Source organism: Astatotilapia calliptera, chromosome 18 (assembly GCF_964374335.1).
Source record: "Astatotilapia calliptera chromosome 18, fAstCal68.1, whole genome shotgun sequence".
Classification (NCBI taxonomy): domain Eukaryota; kingdom Metazoa; phylum Chordata; class Actinopteri; order Cichliformes; family Cichlidae; genus Astatotilapia; species Astatotilapia calliptera.
Genome location: NC_137439.1, coordinates 23,765,116 through 23,791,296, shown reverse-complemented (window position 1 = coordinate 23,791,296; position 26,181 = coordinate 23,765,116). Strand labels below are relative to the sequence as shown.

The window sequence follows — 26,181 nt, the reverse complement described above, 5'->3', positions numbered from 1 at the left end:
CCCCTCACAGATTCAAAATCATTTAAAGAAAAAGTCTCTCCTCTTTTTCCCCTTCATCAATACTTCGACTAGTAATACCAGGGTAAGTTTGTGGAGCTGTGTTCGTAGTATTCAATACGTAAATTAATTTGATATAGGTTATTAGTGAGTAGGGAGAGTTTTCTAAGCCCGGCTCATTAGCAGCTACAGTGTTACCAATGACATGTGTGGTTTACTTGGATACTTGTAGAAGATTTATCACTCAAGATTATGAGAAGTTTAATTATTAAGTGAATTTGTAATTTCACACCAAATGACCCTTTTAAAGCGGCCTTTGATATCAATATATTTAAATATCTGATGGCTATGATATGAGGTTGAAATACTGAAACTAAATGTGGATTTTCAGGCAAAAATTCAACATTTAACTTACAGGCCCTGTACAGCGGAAGATACAAAATAATAAATAAATAAATAAATAAGTAGGCTTGCTCTTAGGCTCCAGCATAAAGTTATCCAGTCATTCACCCTAAAGCATGAGGAAGAGCCAAAGATCTAAAACAATAATGCTGAATCTTGTTCATAATATGTGTTTTTACTGCCAAAAGTACAGGAGGAAAGACTTTTAGTGTCACGTAAAACCACTGTATTTGTCAAATGTACCACTGTCTTAGCTAATGTGGAGTGAAAACCTTCAATCTAAAGAGTTTGTTTCCACACTATATTACCTACAGGTATATGTAATCAATGTTTTTTATGACTTTTTTTTTACACATCTTATAATCCTACAAACTTATGCTACAGCTGCAGTTGTTGGAGACTGTAGAACAACCAAAATGACTGTGTGCAATGAACTTGCAATTTTGCAAAACTTTGAAATGGTTGCTTTGAAGACGTGGAATAGGTCTGCCACAATGGTGATAAAATGGCAATACGATGGGTTCAGTCTACAATCAGTCTGCACACACTGAAACTACTTACATTCAGAGTCCAGCCAGAATCTCATTGACTTTAAATAAATAGTTACGTAGTTGCTGCAAGACGGTGATTTAACTGCAAGCTGATGTGGGCACTCAGCAACCTTGCCTTTATATAAGCATATAACCAGAATACCAGATAGAAAGCCCTTCAGTCTCCTATTGCTAAGACACACGTTGCAGTCAGCTCAGCACAGACTGATAATCAGTGCATTGATGAATTCTTCTGTTTTTTATGGTACAGTCTATTTTACAGGTAATTATCTGACCCCTCAAGGCATGAATATAAAAGCAGCAACATTTGTCCCTTTAATGAATGAATGAAACAATTCTACATTTAAAAAAAGCTGTCACAGGTGCAGCACATCCCATAGATATACACAAGCACACACAAAAACACACTCAAAACCTCAGCTCATTACAAGTTTGGCAGCCGCACACACACTAAAAGAAATGGAGAGTAATCGGGAAATTGAAAATCATCGCATAGTGTCAAGAATTGAGAGACAGATCCAGTGTAAAATAGAAAAAAATTGGGTAATAGGGTGATAATAGAAGGGTCTGAGTCCTTTGTAAAATCAATCAGAGGCTAAGAGGTTGCTTGACGCCGTGAGCAATTTGACAATGCATTGACGACAGAGCTCCAGTGGAGCATTACTGGATGTGTAATTACTATGACCATCTTATATGGATCCAATTAGCTTCCTTCAACAGTGAAGAGACATAGCACTTCCCATGATATAAATGGACTCTTTCACTGTTTGTCAGTGTTTTCCGATAAAAGGGTAGTACCAGATCATAAGTGCATCTTTTCAGAAACAGGGCATTTAAGATGATTTACTCATTTAAGATGATTTGAGTTTATGATACACACGCTGCATTTTCCTTGAAACAAACCAAGGATGAAATCAGCCTCATACCATAAACAGACTACATCTGCTGAGCTTTAAATTCTGTAGGCAGGAACCAAAGGTCTTATAACCAAGCGCAAGAATGGGCAGTACAGTTAAACACAGGTGGGACATAAAGAGGAAAGAGTTAGTTTCATCCTTTATGGTCACTGACAATGAAACGCTACAAGTTGAAAATAAATGACCACCTGTAAACATGAGAACAAAAACCCACACATCACCTGCAGGCCAGGCGGCAATGCTAGTGCTATTTAAAAATCCCCAACTATCAATACAGTATTGGATGCCTTAAAAACTCAATAATATTTACTGTTAAAATTAATAAAAGCCATAACTCATTGTTATATATTTAAATATTTTAAAATTAGCTATTAAGTGCAATAAGTGAATCCCTTGATAGTAAGCCTAACAAATCATATATTTTAGTACATTCAGTTGCTGAAACCAACCATCCATCTATTTTCTTAAAAGCAACAACTTTGGATGTCTTTATTGGATTTACTGGTGATTGTTCATGCTCAAAGTCTCTGAACAGGGCTAACACACCAAAATCAAGCATTCACACTTGCAGCCAATTCAGAATAACCAGTTTACCTAACACTGTGGAAGGAAACCAGAGTACCCAGAGAATCGACACAGGCAGAGGGATAAAACATGCAAACTCCACACAGAGAAACCAGCAAACCCAAACCTGGGATTTTCTTTCTGTGAGGTAACAGTAGCCTCTGCATCGCTGTGCCACCCTGTACTGCAGAGCCTGTATCATATTTTAATAAATGTAAAAGCCTTCACAGATGATTAAAAAAAAGCTGGAAGCCATTCAATCAGTTTTGTTTAGTGTTTATTAGACATTATGCTCTGCAGACCAGCTGGATGGGCCAACTTATGGCTCTTTGGCCAAATTAAGCCTATAAGACATAAATTAAGTAGCACAGCTATACTACAGTTCCACCTCCACTGTGGATTTGTTTATGTGTCGACAAAGTACACAAACTTTATGGAGTTGTACCACTAATGCTCCATTATGCTCCAGTGAAAGTGTTAAATTTTGACTGATAAGCATAACTACTCATCTTATCTCATGCATATCTTATTGTGTTTAGATAATTAAAACATTTTCAATTAAAAACATGCAAGATAACAGGTGACATTCCCAGTGGGTTTCTTTCTATAAGCAACAATTTTAACTTATTAATACTCACTTCATAATAACTCAGCTAGTGAGTTTGGCTTTGTGTGCTCTGTGATTACTTATGCAGGGAGCTAACAGACACGGTGCTGACAGAATTAAATGAGTTTTTATAATGCTGTGTGCTAATGGCGGTTGCAGCAGAGTGAAATCCGGTTTGTAGGTGTCAAAGCTGAAGAGAATGCAGAATCTTTGATGTTCTGTTTCATGTTTCAGACCTGCCTCGGTGTTACCTCACAACTAAGCGCCCACTGCAGAAATTTAACCATCGCACAAAGGCAAAGAGGACAGACAGAAGGAAGAGGGAGAACGGGAGAGAGAGAGAGGCAGACAAAGTGATATTTTCCTCTCGTCCTTAGAGAAACAGACACCTGCAGGTTTGATCAGACTTTGCCTTCAATATCCTCTCTTATCCTTTGATGATCCATCACATCGTCTCTTTCTATTCTCTCAGTCTCATTTTCGCACGCACACACATATACTTCACATCCTCATCTTGGATGGATCTTTGTTTCTGTCTTTCATCTCCTTCTCTTACCTCACATTTTTTCCCCTCCAACATTTCCTGCCTCTCTCCCTCCTTGTTCCAATTTCTGTTTTTCTCGCCACCTTTAAATTTTCACTTAGCTTGTGCTTTGTTGGGCTCCACTTTTTAATTGTCATCTCTGCTTTAGTCACCAAGGTGCAGCCTTACTTTCAGGTACTTGGTTTATGTAGTTTTGGATTTGGCAAACTGATCAAGAATTGTCTTGGCTTGAAATAGAGTCTTTTCCTGTTGTTTTGGAACAGATGATAAGTATTGCAAACAGTGATACAATTAGGCAGCACATCAATAGGCTGTTATTATCCTGGTATTATTTTTGCTGTACAAAGGAAAGTATTAATGAGGTTAAAGGGGACCGTCCATGGCTCACACAGCAATAAATAGCTGAAACTGAACTTACACAGACAGACTGAGGGGGGAACAGGGGGGCTGAATCTTCACAAACGGACTTTTCTTAAAATTACAAAAAAATGTATACACTCACACTCCTGAGTAAGAATCATGTATGAAAGGGAACATGGACAACAAGATTTGTTTTTTCACCTGTTGTGTTCTCCCTGTCCTGTCTGCTGATCGATGTCAGCTGTGTCTTCCAGGTGTTTTCCCTTTGCCCTACTTTCCTCTTGTATTTAATGTCTGTGTCTGCTCCTGCTCGTCGTCACGTCGTACCCTCATTCTGGCCTGTGTAGTTCAGTTTCATGCCCTCATCGTTCTGTTCCGTTTCCTGATTTATGCCTACAATAAAGCAGTGGACTTTGAGTTTAAACTCCACCTCCACGAGTCTGCATTTTGGGTCCTTTTTCCTGCCTGCCCGCACACAGCCATGACAGAAACAAGCCACAAACAGAAAGAAAACAGAGAAAGTGCTACAATATTAGGAGTGACAAAATCTACAGTTTGGTGCATCCTGAGAAAGAAAGAAAGAAAGAAAGACAGAAAGAAAGAAAGCACTGGTGAATTCAGCAATGCAAATGGAAGACAACGGTGGTGGATCATCGCAGAATGATTTCCATGGTTTAAGAGAAACCAGAACAGCCAACCAAGTTAACAACACTCTCCAGGAGCTAGGTCTATCAATATCCAAGTGTACCATAAAGAGAAACTACAGGGAGTTTTCTGCAAGGCAGAAGCCACACAAAAACCTCAAGAATAGAAAAGCTAGATTGAACTTTGCTAAAAAGCCAACACAGTTCTGGAAAAACATTCTTTGAACAGATGAAACCAAAATCAACCTCTCTGTTTATGCAGATATATTTTTAAGATACTTAACGGTCAGAGAGACTGGCCTCAGAAAATGAAACACAAACAGTTCATTAGGAGAAATAAACAGATGATGATTTGATTCAATATTTAAAAAAACAAACAAACCAACCACAGTAAACTTAAAGTGACAATTGCCAATAATAACCATGAGTGTCCAAATGCAGCCAATGGGAATGATCAAACATGTTTTTTGGCACAAATAGTTTGCTTGTGATAGCCTGCTCTCACTGTCATTGTCCATCTGGCTTCTCTGTTTTCTGTCATCTGACTATTCACACTTTGCCTCCCATTCTCAAACAATTCGTGCTCCTTTACCCCGTGTGTGTCCTGCAGTGGAAACAATGTACCATAGTAGATTATTCTGGTGCCATGATGAATGGTAAGAATCTGTGTCTGTTGACTGTGGCCTTGAGATAAAGAGTAGGCAAATGAAACTGTCTGCTTGGCTTGCTGCACCCCAGATTCCACTGTCACCATTCCTCATGCTAATTTGATTGAGAACGCTCTATCAGCACATACTCCTCGACCCACACACCTTTGCTCAAGGGACGTGTAGGTGGTGGGGGGGGGGGGTGGGGTGGGGGGGTGGGGGGGTGGGGTGGGGGTACAGGATGCCATCAAGCCACATAGTAATAACAAATTTATCTCCAGGATGCCTGTCTCAGCGTATAATGTTCAAGTTAGGCCCACTGTGGGTAGTTTACATCAAAGTGAAATGTGGCGCTGCAGACGAAGGCAGGACAGAGCCAAAGACGAAATGGTAAAGAGAAAAAATCAGATGTTTAAACATGTGAGATGGGGTAAGAAGCGAAGGTGAGACAGTCAGCATGATTAAAAATAAAGAATTACAGAAGAAAAGGACCTAGCAATCTTCATTTGTGTTTCCACATTGCAAATGATGTGGAGCCAGAAGGATATCCCTCTCCTTTCAGCAGTAAAACGAAACCAGGATTGATGAGAGTGTATATAATGCGCAAGTGACTGGCTGTATATGGGCTTGCTAGGAGCAAAGCGTCGACACAGTGAAGTGGAAGAAGGATAGCTGGATTGAGAGAGAAAGAATGTGGCGCCGGGTGGAGAGAAAGATACAAATGAAGGTCTAGATCGAGATAAAGATTTGAGAGAATAGTTCAACTCCAAAGGAGGGCATTGTGTGCAAAACCCAGGGTGAGCTGTAACAATTGCCAGGGGAGATAAATTGGGACAGAGCTGCTCTTTTATGGCCATTTTTTCAGTCTCCTTGGTAGCTATTGTATGGGTTTCATTCATTAGACCGTATGCAATGAAAAACATTCAGGGAGAGAAATATCACCAGTCAGCAGCCAGTGTACAGCTCTGCGTTTTCCTCTGGGGCAATATTTCACAAAGCTTGACCTTCTCAAGTAAACAAACCACATGTTAATCATGGAGAAAAACAATTACAATTAATTTCCTCTTTTGTTTGCCTACTTGTCACGGTGTCATTAAACCTTTACCACATCATGGATTTGGTTACCAGGGAACGTTATGTGCTGTAAAATACTGTAAGGCTGCTTTGGTGGACAGAAACAATGTCTGGAAGCAGTTTCTTCAGTGTCTTCACTTGTAATGAATAAAATATGACTGTAGTTGCTATTGTTGCTAAATATATTCTGAGTTTTCTTCTGAGGTGAAACTAAGTCTTCCTTTCCCCCACAAGGGGATCGTTAAATCTCTATACAGTACATTTGCAATGCAGATTCTACAACATTTGGGTTACACCATAGAGTACTACACAACATGTACAACGTTGTTAAGTATAAAAAGCTGTTGAAAATGAATTTCAGCTATTTCACACTCTTTACAGTCAGCTGTATTTACCGATTATTTACAGAACAGCTCATGAGAAACACCGAAAGCAACAGAAAAGATTGCTTTGGCACAAACACACACAAAAAAAAGAGAACAGAAGAAGAAAAGTAGCTGAGTATCAGTTTTCCATGGTTGTCAGCTCTGGGATTAATAGCAGCCATTTCGCCATAATGAGCTGTTAAGCGTTAGCTGCCAAAAGCCTCTTCGTTTGCCTTTGAGTCTCAGAATACTTTGTCTAATTATAACAGCGCTCTCTGTCCCTTTTCTTCCTGTCACTGTCAGCACTGCTGTACCTGTGTAACGCCTGCCTGATTTTAGCTCTTGTTAGGCGATATAATCAGCTCGAGAAACTACGATCTGGAGATGAGGTTCATGATGATGTTGCACCATCATTATTAAATGTGTCACATGTGAGTGCTACACCCAGAGCATCCACGTCTATGTTAAAGACTGTGGTTTGTGTGGCAGCTCGAACTTCAAACACGAGCGCAATAAAACGTTAAACTGAACAAAGGTTGTTCCTTAGTTGTTTTTCACGCTACCCGGGAGATTTGTACTGCACTACAACACAGAGAACTTTTTTTTCCCTGTAAAAACTTACAGTGAGTACTCAGTAACCAGACTTTCAAGTGAATGCAGATGCTGCAATCAGTTATTGCTAAAGGGCACATGCTAGACACCTTAAGGGTATTAAAATCTTTGTAAATATATAATAAACTAATTAATATTAAATACTGCAGTGGCTGGGATTAAAGCAAATGTATGATAGCGGAATACAAGTAGCTATAATTTAATTTAAATAAAACTGGAGCTGAGATGCTGTTTACTACAATGCTAATTCAGTGAAGTAAACCCCGCTTAAATTCTAGGTGAGTGTTCTAGTGAAAATGACAGAGCATTGTTTTGCTTCTGAAATAAATATTGTCATCATGAAACGCTGAGGAGAGATATATTCATATGTTTCAATATTTAAGAGCAACCTTTTGTTGAGGTTAATGGGGCATTTCAGCTTATGGGAAAAAAATTGCCTCAGCAGAAGCCACGAAAAGATCCCTGACAGGAAGACCGAAGAGGCTGTGAGAGAATAAAATAAACCTATTTTCGTAAGCTTGAATACCTTGGTCTAAGCGTTTGTGAATTTAAATTCCTCAATCCTGGCCAGAAGTTTTCTGTTGAGTTAGAAAGAAGGGAAACTCTTTATTTTTTATTTTTATTTTTTGGGGCCATGTAAAGTAATTCTGCACAACGGCAAGAAAAAAATTGTTCTCTTTAAAAAGAAAGCCATTTGTTTTACACTGCTAACTGTGATAAATGGAATTCAGTCTCCATGACAAACAGTGAGTACGGAGAACTGGTGGATCATCTGTTTTTGTCTTGGGGTGTGAAGTTGCCACAGTTGCCTGCACACAGCACTGAAGCGTCCTCGTCAAAGTCTTCTCTATTTGTGTGTGTGTGTGTGTGTGAGAAACACTCTGTGTACTATGTGCGTATATAAACATGCTGTATTCTATTAAAATGTGTGTACTTTGCTGTACAACTGATATTAATGTGTTTGTTATTTTGCATTTGCATTTCCTACCAGCATATGGCACCGGGGCATCCTTGTCTAGAGCTACCAGCGGAGGGTCCAGCAGCACTGTGTCCATGTTCTCTGTGATCACTCCATGATAAGAGGCTTCTATCCATGGCTTGTGCTTGTTGACTGTGAAAAGAGGAGGAAGGATGGCATAAATGATACTGTCTTAGTTTGTATAGCTGTACTTGAGAAATTCAATGCACATTTTGGTCACAGTATTACTGCAAAGACATAGTGTAGCCATTTATACATTGCCCTAACAAGTAAAAGATCCCTGGATCCCAAGAGGAAATTCAAATCCCATTGGGAGTACATCAGGGAAAGCAAAAAACAAAAACAAATACAGAGCTGCCTGCTATAGTGATGCCTTGTGAATAAGGGAGGAGCAGAAAGTAACAGCATTACTGCAAAGACTGGTACTTTCATTAGTACAATGCTCTGTTCATTCTACAGTTTATGACCATGTTTATCATAATGCAGTGAGTCACCTCAACAGACAGACTCAGAATGAGAGACGCAAAAGGATATAACCCTCCACTGGAGTGTTGCTTTTTCACAGGTGGCAAAAAGGAGCAATAAAAGTCAAGAAGCGAATAGTGTGGAAAGAAAATGTTGTTTGTTGGATGGAATTTGTGATTCTTTGATAAAGCATTGCAGCAAAGCTGTAAACTACACTTTGACTTCCAGTACTGTGCTGTGCAAAAGTTGCGAGGTCCCCCTTATTTCTTTTCCAGCCACACTTTCTTGTAATTCTTAAAGTTGTCTTAAGCAAAAGTTCTACAGACTTTCAGAAGATCCTTTTAGGTTTTTCTCTGCACATTGGCAACTTTTTCACTCATTTTCAGACCCAAACCCCCAACCCTTTACAGAGTAATTTGTTGCTGCTGTTGTTTTGTTTTAATTTTATTTGTCACATACACAGTCAAACACAGTACGATATGCAGTGAAATGCTTATTGCTTTTAAAGGAAAAATAACCTAACTAAAGGGATGAACCAGTGCGGTGTCTACGCCTAATAGTTAATTTAGCAAAAAGAAAGAAAAATATCTTTAGGAACTGTTACTGGCAGCTTGTTGCAAAACACCATCATTTGTTTGCATTTCATTAGCTGAATTTACAAAAAAGGGCAAACATAACACAAATTGAGAGGCATAAAATTGTATTTTCATACTAACAAGGTGATTCCCAAAGTTAGCTTTGCCAAAAGCTTAGCATAGCTTAGCACTGTGTGCATCATCTCTTTTAAAAATTGAAGGAAATTGAGCAAGTGGAGGACAAAAGAAGCGCCATCTTAAAGTCATGTCCTTAAGAAACTGTGAAAAAATCCAGCAAAGACCTGACATAGAACATGAGAGATGCATCTGGCCCTTCAGTTGATCCACCTATTATCAGCCAAAGCCTCATCAGAAATGGTCGAGGTGGAAGGCTAACTGTCAAGAAGCCATTCTTAAAGAAGCAAAATAGTGAGAAAAAGCTGAGGTACGCCAAATTTCAAAAGAACTGGACTTAAAAAATCAATGACAACAGATCTGAAGGAATTGCCCAAGAAAGTTCTGAAGAATAACAATATTTGGACATATTGACTTTCAAGCTTCTTACAATTGTCTGTTTCCCTGTTTCTTACTCTGTGCATCTCTATTTATTACTATACAATTTCTAGTATAACCACCATGCTGCAAATCACAGGTTAACACAGATCACAATCACACATGCAGGAATTACTGATTTCTTTAAATTGGACATTCTTCTGCTTCATTGCAGCAGGACCTCACAAATACACAGACACCAGCGTGGCACAAGAAAAACCATATGCGCTTGGCCACTTTTGTGTATCCACACACACATACTGCATCTCTGGTGCACAAGTGTGAGTCCCTGCAGGGAGCTGGGATGTCAACCCGACCTTTCAATCCATTGAAGAGGAACACTTTGTCTCATGCCAATGAGCAGATGACATGTCCAGCTGGCAGTGATTTAAAATACATCAAACTCTTCCTAAAGCTTTTTCGCCACTTTTCATCTGTTTGAACAAATCTTAGTAGTTTTGTCCTACTATCCCATTTTCTGCCCCTGCTTGTCACTGAATTGAGAGGACAGGGTCAAAAACTAGAAAATAGGTCTGAACAAAAGAAACACAAATTTAAAGCAACACATTTGATGTGAAGGAGAAAAAACCCAGAGACAAACACACTTTAAGCTTGTGACAAAAGAGTGGCTTATATAAAAGCCTCTGGAACAAGTTTACAGTGCTTTCGAAGCTTTATTTTTAGATTTATAACATAAAAGCAAGACCTAAGAATCTTCATCTACATGACCTTTTGTGTTAACTCTTCGTCACATTTGTCTTATAATCTTTCATTGTGCTGCCAAGGATCTAATGTTTCTAGATGGCACTCCTACCATGCTGAGAGAGAGTACAGAGTGGATCATAAGCAGTGAAAAATAACCACAAGGGATGACATTATTCATGGAAGAAGTGTCATCTTATGCTCATGCAGTAGATAGAAAGCACTGCAGCACACAGCATGACTCTGCTCTGCTGGAATGCGAAAAGAGAAAAGTGGAGGTCTGTTTTCAAGTGGTATTTAGGTATCTTTACTTCAGGAACATTTTACTTGTAATGCTGGATCCAATGGTGCATTAACCAGGACATTAAAACACATACACTTTTATGTCCTAATGCAGGTACAGCCTGATCCTTATGTTTTTCAGATTTCCTTGGATTTACTCTTCTGTGTAAAATTACCATAAAAAAGTAGACATGAAATGAACTGAAACAATGTTACAGAGAGACTCTCGAAAGTCATGATAATATTAAAGTGAAGTGCTGAGGTGACTATAAAAATGAGCAGTACCAAAGTGATTCTTCATTCCTGTGTGCCTGCACTAACCATGCATAAATACATATTAATCCATCATGCTAACACAGCATTTCATTTACATTTGAAGATGTCTTCAGTAAGTCTAATAGCAGCCCACAGCCAGTTCAGTTTACTCATGGATGGCAAGTTCAATTTCTAGCTCAAGGTCTTACATTTATCCCAAACAAATTGGGTGGTGGTTGACGCAGCAGAGCTGGGAGTTTTTAAAGGTAGTCTGATATTGGAGCTATATATTAGCAAAATAGCACACATCAGACCATGGAAATGGGCTATTACCAATACTGGCTTTCATGACATGAAGTACTGTAAAGCCATTAGTGATGCATTTAAAGTATTCATCCTTGACATCCTTGTACTGAGCCACAGTAATGAAACAAAAATTGCATTCAAAGAGAAAAGAAAAGAGTCTGGAACAACTTTCTAGAGAAGATCAGCTAAACTACAGCAGCAGCTTTCTATAAGACAATTTCTCAAAGCTGAAAGCAATAAAGACCTGTCTATACTCTCCATTTATGTGTGTTCTTCCAATGTCAATTTCATCGCTAATCCAAGTACCTTGTTGCATGTTTGTACAGACTCAGGAAAAACACAGGAAAAGCACAGGAAAATAAAGATTGTACATTAACACAAGCGGTGTTTCCTTTTTGCTTGATGAGCTGCTATAAACAAACATTGGCTCAGATTCTTGCTGTCATGTAGTCACAGTTTTTCATCCGTAAAAACGTGTCGACGTATCATTAACTGTGTGCATGTGAATCTGCAGTCCAGACTAGTACACACACATATACAAAGGCAATTATAAACTGAGCTAAAAGGGCTCACTTCTAAGCCAGAAAACAGGGACAGACAGCTGTTTTGATTATAATACTCAGTAGTTGATTTTGGAGGACATGTACGTACACGCTGGGTTTTTTTTCCCAATGTTTGAGCAATTTCTCCACAAATTTAAGCAAATATTATTGTTGTCATATTCTAGAGTCACCACCTACTTCCTGATCAAGTTCACAGTATATCAATATATCTAATTATCTAATATATCACATGGCAGCAGTTCAGTGAATTTAAGTATGTAGGCATGGTTGAGACGACCTGCTGAAGTGCAGACGGGAAGAAAGGTGACTTTGAACATGGTGTGGTTGAGGGTGCCAGATGGGCTGGTCTGAGTTTTTCACAAACTGCTGATCTACTGGGATTTTCCCCACACATCCATCTCTAGGGTTTACACGTGTTGAAAAAAGAGAAAGAATAAAGTGAACAGCAGTTCTCTGGTTGATGCCAGAGGTCAGAGGAGAATAGCCAGGCTGCTTTGAACTAACAGGGAGGCAACAGTAACTAAAACAACCACTTATTACAACAAAAGCATGCAGAAGAGCATCTTTGAATGTTCACACGTGCAACCTTGACACATGAGCTATAGCAGCAGAAGACCACACGCGGTGCCACTCCTGTCAGCTAAGAAGTGGAAAGTGGGGCTATAGTTCTCACAGGCTCACTAATATTGGACAATAAAAGATTGAAAAAGTGTTGCCTGGTCTGATGAGTCTTGATTTCTGCTCTGATATTCAGGGTCAAAATGAACATGAAAACATCCTGGCTTGTATCTATAGGTCAGAGTGCTGGTAGTGTAATAATATGGGGGATATTTTCTTGGCACACTTCGGGCCTCTTAGTACTAACTGAGCATTGTTTAAATACCACAGCCTACCTGAGTATTGCTGCACTATGTCTATCCCTTAATCACCACAGAGTACCTATCTTCTGATGACTGCTTCCAGCAGGATAACACAGAGCTAAATATCAAACGACTGGCATGAAAAATCAAGACAGTTAGTTGTCGAGCTCCTTAAAATGGTATGTTACGGCACAGAGAAAAAGTCAGTAGTTCACCAAAGTCAGTGGGATTCATGCTTTGCATGTCTAAAATTAAGTTAAAATCATTGTAATAGGCCTGGAGCCCAGACAAAAAACAGTGAACTGAACAACTGAGAGACAGACGCTGCCATCCCCAGACTCAGGCTTCCCTTTAATAAGGTTACATGTGTCAATGGTCACAATGTGCATGGCGTCTTTGGCCACTTCCTGAGATCCATCTGCAGCCATTACAGAATTAGACTTCACATTATGGAAGACTAATTGACTTACTAGAAGAAACAGTCTTAAAGTCGATCTGTGTGTTTAGAGCATTGTATAAAATCTGATATGACAGTAATATAGAGACAGACACAAGAAACAAGATAGTGAGTTCCTGTAAATAACATTAGTGGAAAAGATTATTAACTTGTATCCATCCTGCTATTGAAATCAAAATATCTGTTGTGTTGTCTTCCCCTGGTCACTGAAGCTCATGAAAATATATTACTACAGGGACACAATTGGATGATAATCTATATTTAATTTAAGTCCCAGCTCATATTGTAAGACACTGCGTTAGCGTGCCAGTATTGATCAGTTTAAGTCACGTCAAATCCATTTCTTTTCACTGTGTGTTTGATTACAGGTGAAAGACATCTTTCCTTTGGCGACAGTAGAAAAAAAGGCGAGACTATCAAGAGGTGATAATAATGATAAGAAGAAGTATAAAAGCAGTATAAAATAAGTAGGAGGGCAATACAGATAAAATGAAAAATGCAGAAAGGGATTAAAATGAAAAATGTCTAAGATGGCTTTTACTGATTCTGGAAGGCTTATTCTCTCATTCAGGACACTTTGAATCTGAGGAGCTCCTTTTAGATCTGAGACTTGGTAAAGCTCCTATCAGAGAATCCAGACTGGTTTAGAGTTCATGTGTCTATACAGGAGGAGCTGGCTTAAAATCTCACTCCAACACTGCCCGTCATCGGTGAGGAAAAGTAGAATAATACAAAGATAAAGTAATAAAGTATTACCTGAATGTGAAAACAGAAAAACAAATTCAAATTGAGAGCTAAGAAGAAGAAATTAAAAGGGGGGAGAGAAAGAGATTGACAAGAGAAAAGATAACAGGAGTGGCAGGCAGGAAGGTGGGGTGAGGGAGAAAGAGGGGCAATAAAGTGGTAAAAGAGAGGACAGGCACAGACAGACAGAAGAATAGACTGCTGCCTGTACAACCTTACAAATGTTTCCATTTATTCTCCTATTAAATTATTAAACTGGATTCCTATAGGATGCACTTCCAGAATAACAGCGCCACGTCTCTCGAAGAAAGAGAAGAGGCTTCTGAGTAGGCCAGGTTTTTAAAATACATCCCTGGCATTAAAAAGAAACTGATTATCACTTACTGCTGTCAAAATAAATTAGACTGAGTCTGTTAAAACGATTTCTGATTACATTTGTTGGGGGGGGAAAGTTCTCAACTCTTCAAATTGTAAAATACTGTTTAAACTATACATTAAATCAGATTTAGTGCTGATTTAAATACATTGCTTCTTTTTTTTTGCCCCATCACCCTGATTCTTGCTTCATTAACAGAACAACAACAAAGACTTGTATCCAATTATTGTTAACTGGCTTCATGTTCATTTTACACAAATTAAGGAGCATGCAAGAGCATGTTATTCATATTCTTGCACAAAAGAAGATTACACATTAATTACCCACCTTTGAGAAAACAGCAACGCTGAGACTCTCCCTGATACCACGAGATGTAGCACAATATTTAACACTGTCTTTTAACTCTTGCTTTCTCTAATGAGGCAGTTAAACAAATCATCTTATTTTACTCTTTTATAGCGATGTGTCCATGTGGGAAAGTGTTTATGATGCTGTTAGTTTAACAGTAAAAGCGGGCAGAGAATTAAAACTGTGGACTCAGAGCTTTTCAGCTTGGTTAGAAAGTGATAATTGCTTCAGCGTTGAACAGTGGATCTCATTATATCACACTTCTAACAGTAATTGATGGCAGCTTAATAGCTTAGATATGTAGGAGTTTATGTCTGCTAGTAATAACGCAGCATTAGCAGCCATGATAGACCAGTTCAATCAAAGTCGTTAGTGTGCCTGAAAATATCCACAAAGTTACATTACCTTTATGTATATAATAATACACTTAAAATACTTAATTCATTACTTTATTTTATTATTATGATAAAAGATAATGGACAATATTATTCATATTTTGTATATTTTTTTATTTTCATTTGATTATTTTTCCACTTTTTGAGGAAAAAGATTAATCTTTTTTTATTAAAAGGCAACATTTGTTGCTTACCCCAAATCTGCAGAGGACTTCAGTGTCTTGCATCTCATTACTTTAGATTTACAGCATAAAACATTTGAAATATTTTGTTTTGGCTCAAACTAATAGCTCATGTGGTACCTGCAGCTAATTAAAAGGCCCTGTTAAAACACTACCTAGAGTAAACATTACACAAAGTTAACAATAGCTTGGTTCAGTTTCAATTAAATTCATTGTGCCGATTCGCAATACTCATCTCCAGAAACTTTATACTGCAAAACACATTATAGGAAGAAATCATGAGCAAGTCCCAGATGAGTTTAGCATCTAGAAAGAGCCCCTTCATGAGCTCATGACACACCAACTCCGATTATAGTTCATTCAGCTGCGTATGTAATACAGTACTTGTTTGCTAATACGTTTTCCAGCTATCTTTAGGCTTAAACTCAGGTTTTCTAGTTACACAAAGGTGATAGTGTCAACACTGAAACGCTATTGATCTTTTCCTGCAGCTAAAAATAACAGGTCCAACATTATCTACACCAGTTCGACTGCTTATTCTAATCAGCCTATAGTGTGTCAACTATTCAATGCTTTCAGACACAGAGATGGTCAAAACAACCAACTAATGTTCAAACTGAGGATCAGAATGAGAAAAGGGTGATTTAAGGGATTCCGACCTTGGATAGCCGTTGGTGCCAGACGAGCTGGTCTGAGTATTTCACGAACTCCTGATCTACTGGGATTTTCTCATACAACCATCTTTATAGAGAATGGTATGAAAAAGAGTAACTATTCAGTTCTCTGGGTGAAAATGCTTTGTTGATGCCAGAGGTCAGAGCATAATAGCCAGACAGCTTTGAGCTGATAGAAAGGCAACAGCAACTCAAATACCAATACAAGAGAATCTGCCAACACAACATGTCCAACCTTGAAGCAGACAGGTTGCTGTATAAAAAACACACCGCGTGCCATTACGGCTTGCTTGAGCTAATGAGTCTGCTTCAGTATTCAGATGTTTGAGTCATAATTTGCTGTAAATAACATAAAATCCTGCCCTTTTCTTTCAGTGGTTTAGGCTGGTGGAAGTGTAATAGTGTGGAGGATGTTTTCTTGGACTTGGACTTTGGGCCTTTTAGTGCCCACTGAGCATCGTTTACATGCCACAGCCTACCTGAGTGCTGCTGACCATGTCCGTGCCTTTATGACCACAATGTATCCATCCAGCAGGATAACGAACCATGTCACAAGGCTCAAATCAGCTGGTTTCAACATGGCAATATTAAAAGAAACAGCGACTGTGTGACTCTATCATGTCCATATGGACCAAAATCTGGGAAGTTTTCCAGCACCTTGCCAGAAATATTCCAAACCAGTACTAGCAAGTGCTCAGCGAGTGTATTTTAACTTCTAACCTCTGACCCCTCCTCTTCTCTGCTTTGACTATTGGACATGGCATTACTTTTAACTTCACATGTACATGAGAACCACAAAACATGGTCACTCTATTCAAAAGGCATGTCATAATATATACTAATACCTGATAGTTTTCATAGCCTCAGCAAGTCTTTAATCATTTCAAACTACTTGGAAATGATTGCTAGTGTTTCACCTCTAGGAATATATACATATAGTTGCACTTCCTATAATAAGATTTCCCCATAGGTATAACATTCTTGGAAAGTATTCAAACCCAGAGGGACAATACACAAGCAAAATGCATTACTTGGTATGTAAATTAAGCAACTCAGAGATTCATCAGTGGGTTCAGGAGACAGCTCTTGGAAACACCGACACATAAACGAATGCAAAAGTTAAATTTAGAGAAGGGAACAGCACCAGTAGATTAGACATAAGAAACTCCAATGCCAAAGAGACAGCATGACTACATTAGGTCTATAAGTACTGTGAGCATCGGCGGTGAGTTTTACAGTCCCACTGCTGAAGTGTAAGCTGCAGTTAGCAAGTACAAAAGTAATTAGGCATATTGACTGCAGCATCTAAGCTGTGCACTCAAAGCAAAAGTGGGTCGTAGATGATCAACGCTTCATTTTCAGAGCATTAATTCTCCTCAGTTGCATTCTCTCAGGACCTTTCTGCCTTGTACAGTTGGATTTCCAGGCAATATTGTTGTTTTTTAGTATTGTTGATTTTTCCTTAACTCATTAAAACAGCCATAAACTCTAGTCTCCATCAACCAGAAAACATAAACTCCCCCACAACAGTAGTTGTGAATACAATTAGTTCACGGAAATATTGATCGGATTTAGCTGTCCCCACAATTCCATTAAGACAATGTGATGGTTGCTTTCAAGTCTTAACAGCAGTATGTGAGATACAGATGTGCCATAATTGCTCTGTAACACACAATCCCTTCTCTGTCTGCTGCTGACTTCATCAAAATGAACTGATACAGGGGGAAAAAAGCCTCTTATTTTCTGCACACAATGCCTATAGGCATTCAAAAGAAACAACTGAAGAGTTGTGGTATTTGGACAGATGATTGTGCGATTGGAAAATAAAATAAAATGATAAATTTAACTTGAAAATGATAAATTTGAGATGAAAGGTTTCAATTTCTGGAGGATCTAAAAAGTGTGCAGGACCCTATGGAGAGATTACAGGGAGTGTGTCGGTGGGGTTATTTTGGAGTATTTTTGCTTCAAACAATTATAAAAGAGATAAATGAGATAAAATGTTGCTATGCTGCATTCATATCTTTTGCTTTGCCCGTACTAGAAAACCAGGGCACCCCTTTTCTTTACAGTGGACTGCTTCTGCTAGTCTTTCATTTATCTAGAGGAAGCAGAAGTTGCTATAAAGTTCAGGTGAACCTATGGAAAAACTGCAATGCTTCCTGGGCCTCATCACCCCCGTCTGCACCTGCAGACCTTCCATTATAAATGATGCAGCGAGGACCACATGTTACCCATTTGGGAAAGCTTGTTGTTTGAGCCTCGTTCCTCCCCAGATAACCCTATGGCCCAACAACCTCCACTGTTATTTATTCTCATTGATTTATTTGGCTTTCAGCTGAATTGCATTTTAAATTCAACTGTTAGAGAGAGAGAGTTTACAAAGTTCAACGAATGTGATATTTCCAAAGTTAATGAGTAATCATGACCTCAACACTGCCCAAATAATAAGTAATATAATTATAGGTAAACATGAATATGTATTTGTCATAACTGAGGATTCCTAGTGTGCAAATCTAATGAAATAAAATATTATTCACTTTTTAAACAGAAAATAGAAACCACTGCTTTTCATGCTGGCAATATAATATTTACCAGTCTAACCACAAGAAGCAAAAAGGTACACCACAGACTGAAGGCCAGCCTTGACGGTAAAGACCCAAGGCATCAAATGACTATAAAAAGCATGGCACATAAGATGCTAGGCATCGTAATCATTCAAAACCCAAGCAAGCAAACCTTCAACTTCATGAAAGCAAGCCATCTGTCTGAAAGTTTCAGGGTATCTTGGAGGTCAAAGCAGCTATCAAGCCAGCTTCTGTATGTACTTCATCATAAATACCATCGAGCTCTGTGCCAAAAGGATATGATCATCATTACAATTTAAGTTAACATTTGCTTAATGTTTTAGTTACTTTAAGCTGGGGCATTTCAGGACACTGCAGAAAGATAGATACTCAGGGGATCTCAAAATGCCAACTGTTTGCCTTTAGAGCGCTTGGCATTCACTACAGGGAATTCTAAGCCTCGCTAAAAGAAACTCAGTCTTCCTGCCTTCCAGACCCACACTCACTAATAAACCCTATTTGTTTTCTTTCTGGTTGCGCCTTGTTATTAATCATTTGTTGATTTACAGTATAATGAGAGAAGGAGGGAGCACGTGTTAAATAATCAACAAAGGCCGACTGATTCGTTTTTGCAGGAAAACGGAAAAGATGCAGCGCTCTGAGTGACAGCACACTGACGATTAGTTTCACGGAGCGGGCCAAGGAAGAGGCACAGGGCAAGTATTGAAAAGTGAAAGTGGAGTGGAGGACAACAAAGAGATAACAGAGGAGGGGATGAGGACAGTGGCGGAAGGAGAAGGAGGGAGGAGGCGATATCTCCATTAACAGAAAGCAGCAGGAGACGAGAGGAGCCACGGTGAGGAGGAATGGATGGCAGTGTGACGGACCGGATTCAATTAGAAACAGTTCCACTTTTGCAGACTTTGGATTCATGTGATGATCAGCCAACATAAAGAGTCTACAGTTTGCACTTAGTTCAACACCCTTCAAATGCAACAATCTGCTAAACGTCAAAAAACGTTAAATGAAAATTTCACACCTTGACTGGCTGGAATGAATGATTCCTCCATCTGTTCAGGCCTAGATTTGCACATTCAATAGAACTTTTAAGCCTGCTTTCCACTGAAGGTGTGAAAAAACGTGTTTCAGCACTTTTAAATGTGGTGGACTGGTTACATTTTCCACTGTGAAAAAACAAACAAACAAACCCCCCCCCACACATGGGACAACAAGGCGAATACGAAATGCCAGCATATCACAGGAGTAAACTCATTTCATTTCCTGGTTCTTCCTGGTGGAAGCATCAAGTTTGCATTACCAAAATCACTCGCAGGAATGTAATTCTCTTGTGAGTCTTTTGAAATCATGGGTTTCTGCTTTGTTGAGGTGTTTTGTGTTGCTGTCAGCAAGGCCATTTCAGTGCAGACATTTTCTGAAGTTGTGGGGTTTTTCTTTGAGGAAAATAGAGGCTGCTGATGCTTCAAAAAATGCACTGACTGACGCAAAACAGGCCAAACCGTCTGGCCTCTCGTTCACATTTTGTTACGCTGAATAATAACTTTTATTTCCTTTCTTAGAAATATTATAGAAAAAAGTGATAATAACAAATATACCAATGTGTTTTAACCTCAGTTATAGATGCCTGGGAAGAAAAAGAGTTACAGTTGTGAACTTATTCGAAAACCCAAACAAAATTATGATTATATCACATGTGCAGAACACTTTTATAATCAACTAGCAGGCTCCACTGTGCCATATAAGCTCACTGATCACCACAAACGAAACAAAGTCTCCCTGCTCTGCCAGGATAATCTGACATTTAAAACTCCGAGTGAATCCACTCATGAAAGTTGTACTCCGGCAGACATCTGTTTGGTTGCTGCTGCTCTCGTCCTTTTTAGTGCCGATTTACACTTTAGAGGCATCAGCTGTGAGTCTGACTGTCTTGATTCTTGCCGTCTGTCTCAGATCTTTTGTCTGTCACTGTCTGCTGCGGTAAATATGTCATCTAGAGCCATTTAACCGTGGCTTTACTTTGCTTGCCGTCTCTCATTCTCACTACCTGTCACTGTTATCAGGGAAAAGATGTGAACCGTCAGTCTGATCATTTTTTTTTTCGGTTTTTTCTTCCTGAGAAAGGTGAGGGCCACAAACCTAATATTTAACATACATTGGAAATCCATGTTTACAGGTGGTGACAGATTTTAAAAATAGAGCTGCCAAACATTAAAATTCTGAACAAACTTAGAATCATTTTCTGGGCTTGGAGCTTCATTAACAAACTGTAAGTTTGTCAAACCCTTCCCTGCATCCCTCAATTCAGAAACATTTTAATAAAAGGTCAGCACGATCACATGAGCAAACTTTAGTACTAGACTTTAATTTTACTCCATAAGCTTTTTTCCCGTGGTCCCTCGCAGCCTACCTGTAGTGTAGCAGACCTGCACTCACACACCTTCCACTCACAGAACAATGCTGGTGTTAATTGTCCAAAAAGAAAATCTAGTGACAATGTCATTAATTTGGCAACAATGAAAAGAAGTAAATATTTGAATAGTCTAGCTCTAATGTGATTTAAGACCAAGAAAAACGCAGCAGACAGCACTAAAGTGTTTCTTAAGGATTTTTTTAAAATTTAAAAACAAAGTGTACAACAGGAACTTAACTAGCCACCTTCAACCTGCTTCCTTGTGGCCTGTCAGTTCAGTTTCCTTTCGACAATCACCAAAATCTACACGCCCACCAGAGGAATAATGGATTGAAAAGAGCAGGAAGTATGTTACATATGTCCGGGCAGCAAGATGTCTGATTCAATTACAGCGAAAAAATCTGTTCCAATAGTGCTCTAACAAGAGGGAGCAGGAAATTACTTCCACTGGTGTCCTCAATACAGCTCATAGAGCAGTGCAGTGACTACATGAGAAGGTCTCAAAGGGGTTAGTCTATTCCCTTTGTGTAAAAGATGAAAATACATCCTAAAGCTACCACTTCCTATTCTTCTGCAAAGAGCATGCAGTTATTTTTGGATTAAACAGTATAATGCACATGACATTACACATGCAGTTAATTATAAAATGATCTCCAGTGTAAATGTGAATATTTCTCCGGAGCTGCTGACTGCTCACTGTTGTAATAAAAATTAAATTTGCTGTCACGGGTCATGTGGGTGCCATTAGAGCGATATAAAAAAAATGTGTCCACAAAGCATCCTTCTCAAGGAAACAACACGTTCCTCGGCTTAACTTGAGACATGCTTTTTTTCTATAAGTTTATCCATCCATATTCAATCAGATTTCAAAAATATGGGTGGAATTCCTTCAGAAGGCACATGTCAGCTTAAAGGACTTTAAATATAAAGGTGTAACATGTGGCTGGAAAATAGTTGCAAATCCACGTTATGGTACTGTGGATAAAGACTGAGAAATCACCCCAGGGAGGTTAAAGTTGCTGGCAGAGGCACTTTTAAAGCGAGAGAAAAGCTTTAGTCATGGCTGAAGGGGCCTATAAGCCCCTCTAGAAAAGTACGAGTGTGAAAAACAGTTACTTTCCACAGAGGACTCATTTCGTACGCACAAATGTGCATGCCAACACACCAACACACAGTAACTTAACAAAACAGACTTAGTAAATACTGCACCACTGGGAAAGAAGGGTTTAGAGCTTTTAAGTACAATTTTAGCACTATTTCTCAAAAGTCTTCTGGTCACAATTATGTGTAATGGTGTCTTTTTTTCAGCAAAGGACTAAAATAATCAGCGTGTAAAAAATTTTTTTCCTCCCTGTCTCATTGCTGAGCAACACGCTGATGCTGAAAAACAGAAAATGGACATTGATTCAAACTAAGCTGTCAGCTTCTCCCTCTGTGTGCGAGCGTGTGGATTTTATTTCACTTCTGCTGTCCTTTTTAAAACCTACACACCCTCATCGTGGAAATTTGGGACTTACATGCTGAAGACCTGTCATGATAATAAAATCAGTCTGGAGTTCACTGTTAAGTTAAGCAATACGTATTGGCCCTAATTTGGGGAAAAAATATGAGTGAAAGAGACAGATCACAGTGTGGTGCGGTTAGTGCGTCTTCTAAGCTTGATTTGATCAAATTTAGAAGACGCACTACTTAATATTTTGTACCACAGTGACTATAATGAACAAACACAGTTTTAAAATTCTCAGTGTAGAGAGACAAAATAGTAAAACTCATTCCATTTTATATGGGAAATACTAAGAGAGACATGCATTACATAGATTTTACATTAAACTGACTGAAAAGTTATTCAACTTGCATTTCAAACAAACGTTTCTGTCACTTCTGACTGATTCATGTTTGCTTGGTTTCTTTCATTTGAACAATAATCAGCCTACGCATTTGACCCCTGGGGCCTAATAGCTTGGGGGGGAAAGCGTTTTATAGGCAGAATAATTACAGTCAGAGTTAATGCAAAGATGAAAGAGAGCACAGATTGCCCTGCTCAGGCCAAAAATTTTTCAACTTCAGCAAATAAATGAAGCTTTAGGTTAGTGGAAAGGCTGGTGATGTGTTTAATATCTGTAAAGCTGTTTGGGTTTAAAAAAACTAAAAACAAGGCAAAATCCTTAGGTTATTGTCTAGATCCTGAATTGATCTGGAGAGAAAAGTACTCTGAATCACTCCGACATATTCACGTATTGACCCTCACATGATCCTGGTACAGTCTCCTCTAATAAATCACAAGTTCAAACAACACAGTCAGTGTCACAGCCACACAGTCGCACATGCACTGCAGTCCTAACGTTTTCTAGACATTACCAGATGAAGGTACATGTCAAACAGGCCGATATGACTGTCTGTCTGATGCACAGTAAATACGCAGGGAGTGAATGTGTGCCACCTCATGACCGTTCTAAATGCCAATACTGGCCAAAATACCTACAGTGGCAACACTACAAAACAGACTTCTGACGATGTCTCAACTTGGATCTGCAGACATTGTTGGATATTCATGTGTGAAGGAGACGTCAGTCAGCCATCTGACAGATACAGAGCATCCTCATTCACATCTAGTGAATGAGAATGAATGTTATGACCTAGAGAGACAGTCCACTTGGTGACTTCCTTATCATTAATCTGTAATGCACTTAAGCACATTTCAAAAATCAGTATAGTGCTGGGCATGTGTCCTGTATCTACAAATGCTTGGTCATGTGTTGTGTGTTGGTGTTGCTATGGATATGCGATCCAAAAAGGTAAACAAAGGTGACCACCGAGACCAATACAGGTATATTTAATGATTTTATTTTTTTCTTGGAGAAGAAGTATTAAGTTTTAACCTGGTTTCAACTCTGTGCTTTTTTTATGTTCACTTCAGCACTACTTGTTTTCCAAAGGCCCATTTCTCCATGCTTTCATAATAAACACTGCAGATACTATGTGGAGCCATTAGCATTGGATTGAGGCGCACACTATTGGAAAACTATTTTCTTAATCTGTTAATAAATATTTTAGTATTTCCTTCGCTCTGTCTCCCTCTCTTTTTATACCTGTACTTTATGCCTCCAGAATACAAACACACAGGCTAACTCACACAGCCTAAGGCTACATCCAAACCACCATGGTAGAAAGAACCTGGGGTGATGGCCTATTGACTGATAGAGTTCAAGCAGTCCATGTAACTCTTGGTGGTTAGCCAGTCATTTCAGCAACAGCCTTGGGCAAACTTCTACTACTCTGTGTGTGTGTGTGTGTGCGTGCGTGCATGCGTGCGTGCGTGCGTGCGTGCGTGTGTGTGTAACCTGTGTTCTTTGCTGCAGACGGATGGAAAGCCCAGAAGATTGTGAGGGTGACTGGTAGGATGTATGACGCAGATAAAATGGGCCAAAACCAAACAGCACAACAGACAGAACCTATTGTCTGCTCTGCATCAGCGCCGACTAGCATCAGAGTTTGGGTGAAAGGGGTGCTGCATTCATATATGTAATTAGTATGGCAAAACACAGTGGTGGTGTGTTAAATAAAAAGAGTATAAATTGTAAATGGAATTGAAGGAGAGCTTGATGAGTAAGTGGAACAGAGACCAAGAAAGAAAAGGACATAAAAATGAAAGTGAATGTACAGTAACTGCAAAGAGACGGAAGGATTGGAGGGTGGGGGGATTTGTTACGGACCAGAAGCTAGAGCAGCAGATAAATCACCACCACCTCAGGGCACCAGAAGGAGGGGAGGGAGTTCAAGCTATGCCTCATGTTTTTAGATGATCCAATAGATGATGCAAAATTTAATACACAATAAAATGTGGACAAGGGAGACATTATTCTGATGTCTAGTCCAATCCAATTTTATTTATAGAGCACCCTTTACAACAAAGTCTGACAAAGTGCCAAAACACTGCAGAAAAATCATCAACAACAACATTAAGATTAGGACGTGTTTTAAAAATCGCCATCCTAACATGTGCGGGGGGATCATACCACAATTTAGGGGTAATAACTGAAAAAGCTGAACCCCCCCTCTCGGTTTTCAGCTGGGTTTTTGGGACTGACAGGAGCAGCTGATCCATGTAATACAAGACAACTGGATCACACTGACATCCCTGACTTCTAACCTGAAACTGCCACTGATCCAGTTATTATACATTGTCAGGTGTCACATGAAAAGAGTTAAAAGACTAGGATTATATATAAAAATATCAGGAACCCTCGTGTCATAGCAGTAAGAGACTTCAATCTTTTTACACTATCTTAAGTAGACACACTGATACATTTAATCCATATGACCACATGCTGCCACTACTCCCTTTAGCCTTAAGTACCAACACAGATAAGAGCACACACTATTAGGGCCTTAACCTCAATAGAGGATGACGCACACAAACACTCTCTCTCACACACTGGCGCACAAACACAAACCAGTAGAAAACTTAATAGGCTTGTGAATGCACCCTGCTAGGTCAGTAAAAGACTGCAGACTGTTTGTGTACACTGTGTTTGCCCGAGACGTACACATGCCATTATTCATCCCCTTTCTCAGCAGGTTTGGCCTTTCATGTCTGCATAATGTACAGAAAGGTCCATTAATCCTTATGTTGATAGTAAAACTATATGGCAAATCTATGGGTTTATGCTGCCACTGCACTAAAATATTGTATACAAACCTCCAGGCAGTAAAACCCTTTTTATTTTGATTTTCATATTCGGTACAAAGAAGAACCAATAAAAAGAAAGTATATTTTGCAGTTGTTGTTAAACAAGTTCAAGTTTGCAAAGATGGCCAATGCCGCCTTGTTTCAGAGCCATTTGTGGAATCCCACAAAGCACCGGACACTTCTAGTGTAACTACCCTTTCTGCAAGTAACCTTTTCTTGTGTAGCCAAGTCTACTGACTCTAGCTAAAGTGTGATGACAGGTTTTCTTCAGCCATATGCTAATGTTAATAGCTGGGAACACTTGTGCTCAAGTAACAGGCACATCTCTTTTCAGAGCTCCTCTTTTATTTTTTCAAGAATAATTTGTGACTTGATTTATAGTCGTTTAATGATATGCTCTCTAGAAGAACTCAACAGAGAAATGTATAGAGTTGAGGTCTTCTTCAAGTTTGAATTAACTGCAAGCCAAAACTGTTGGTCAGAAATGTCTTTTGCCA

At 39.1% G+C, this 26,181-nt stretch overlaps 1 protein-coding gene across 1 annotated transcript in view; it reads right to left on the bottom strand.

Annotated features, from left to right (window-relative positions):
• The window catches only part of clstn2a (calsyntenin 2a), a 155,341-nt gene that overhangs the window by 68,442 nt on the left and 60,718 nt on the right, over positions 1-26,181 (bottom strand). Inside the window, exon 2 of the mRNA XM_026150793.2 lies at positions 8,273-8,395. Within this exon, the coding sequence (XP_026006578.1) occupies positions 8,273-8,395 (123 nt within the window). The remainder of the gene's footprint in view (positions 1-8,272; positions 8,396-26,181) is intronic.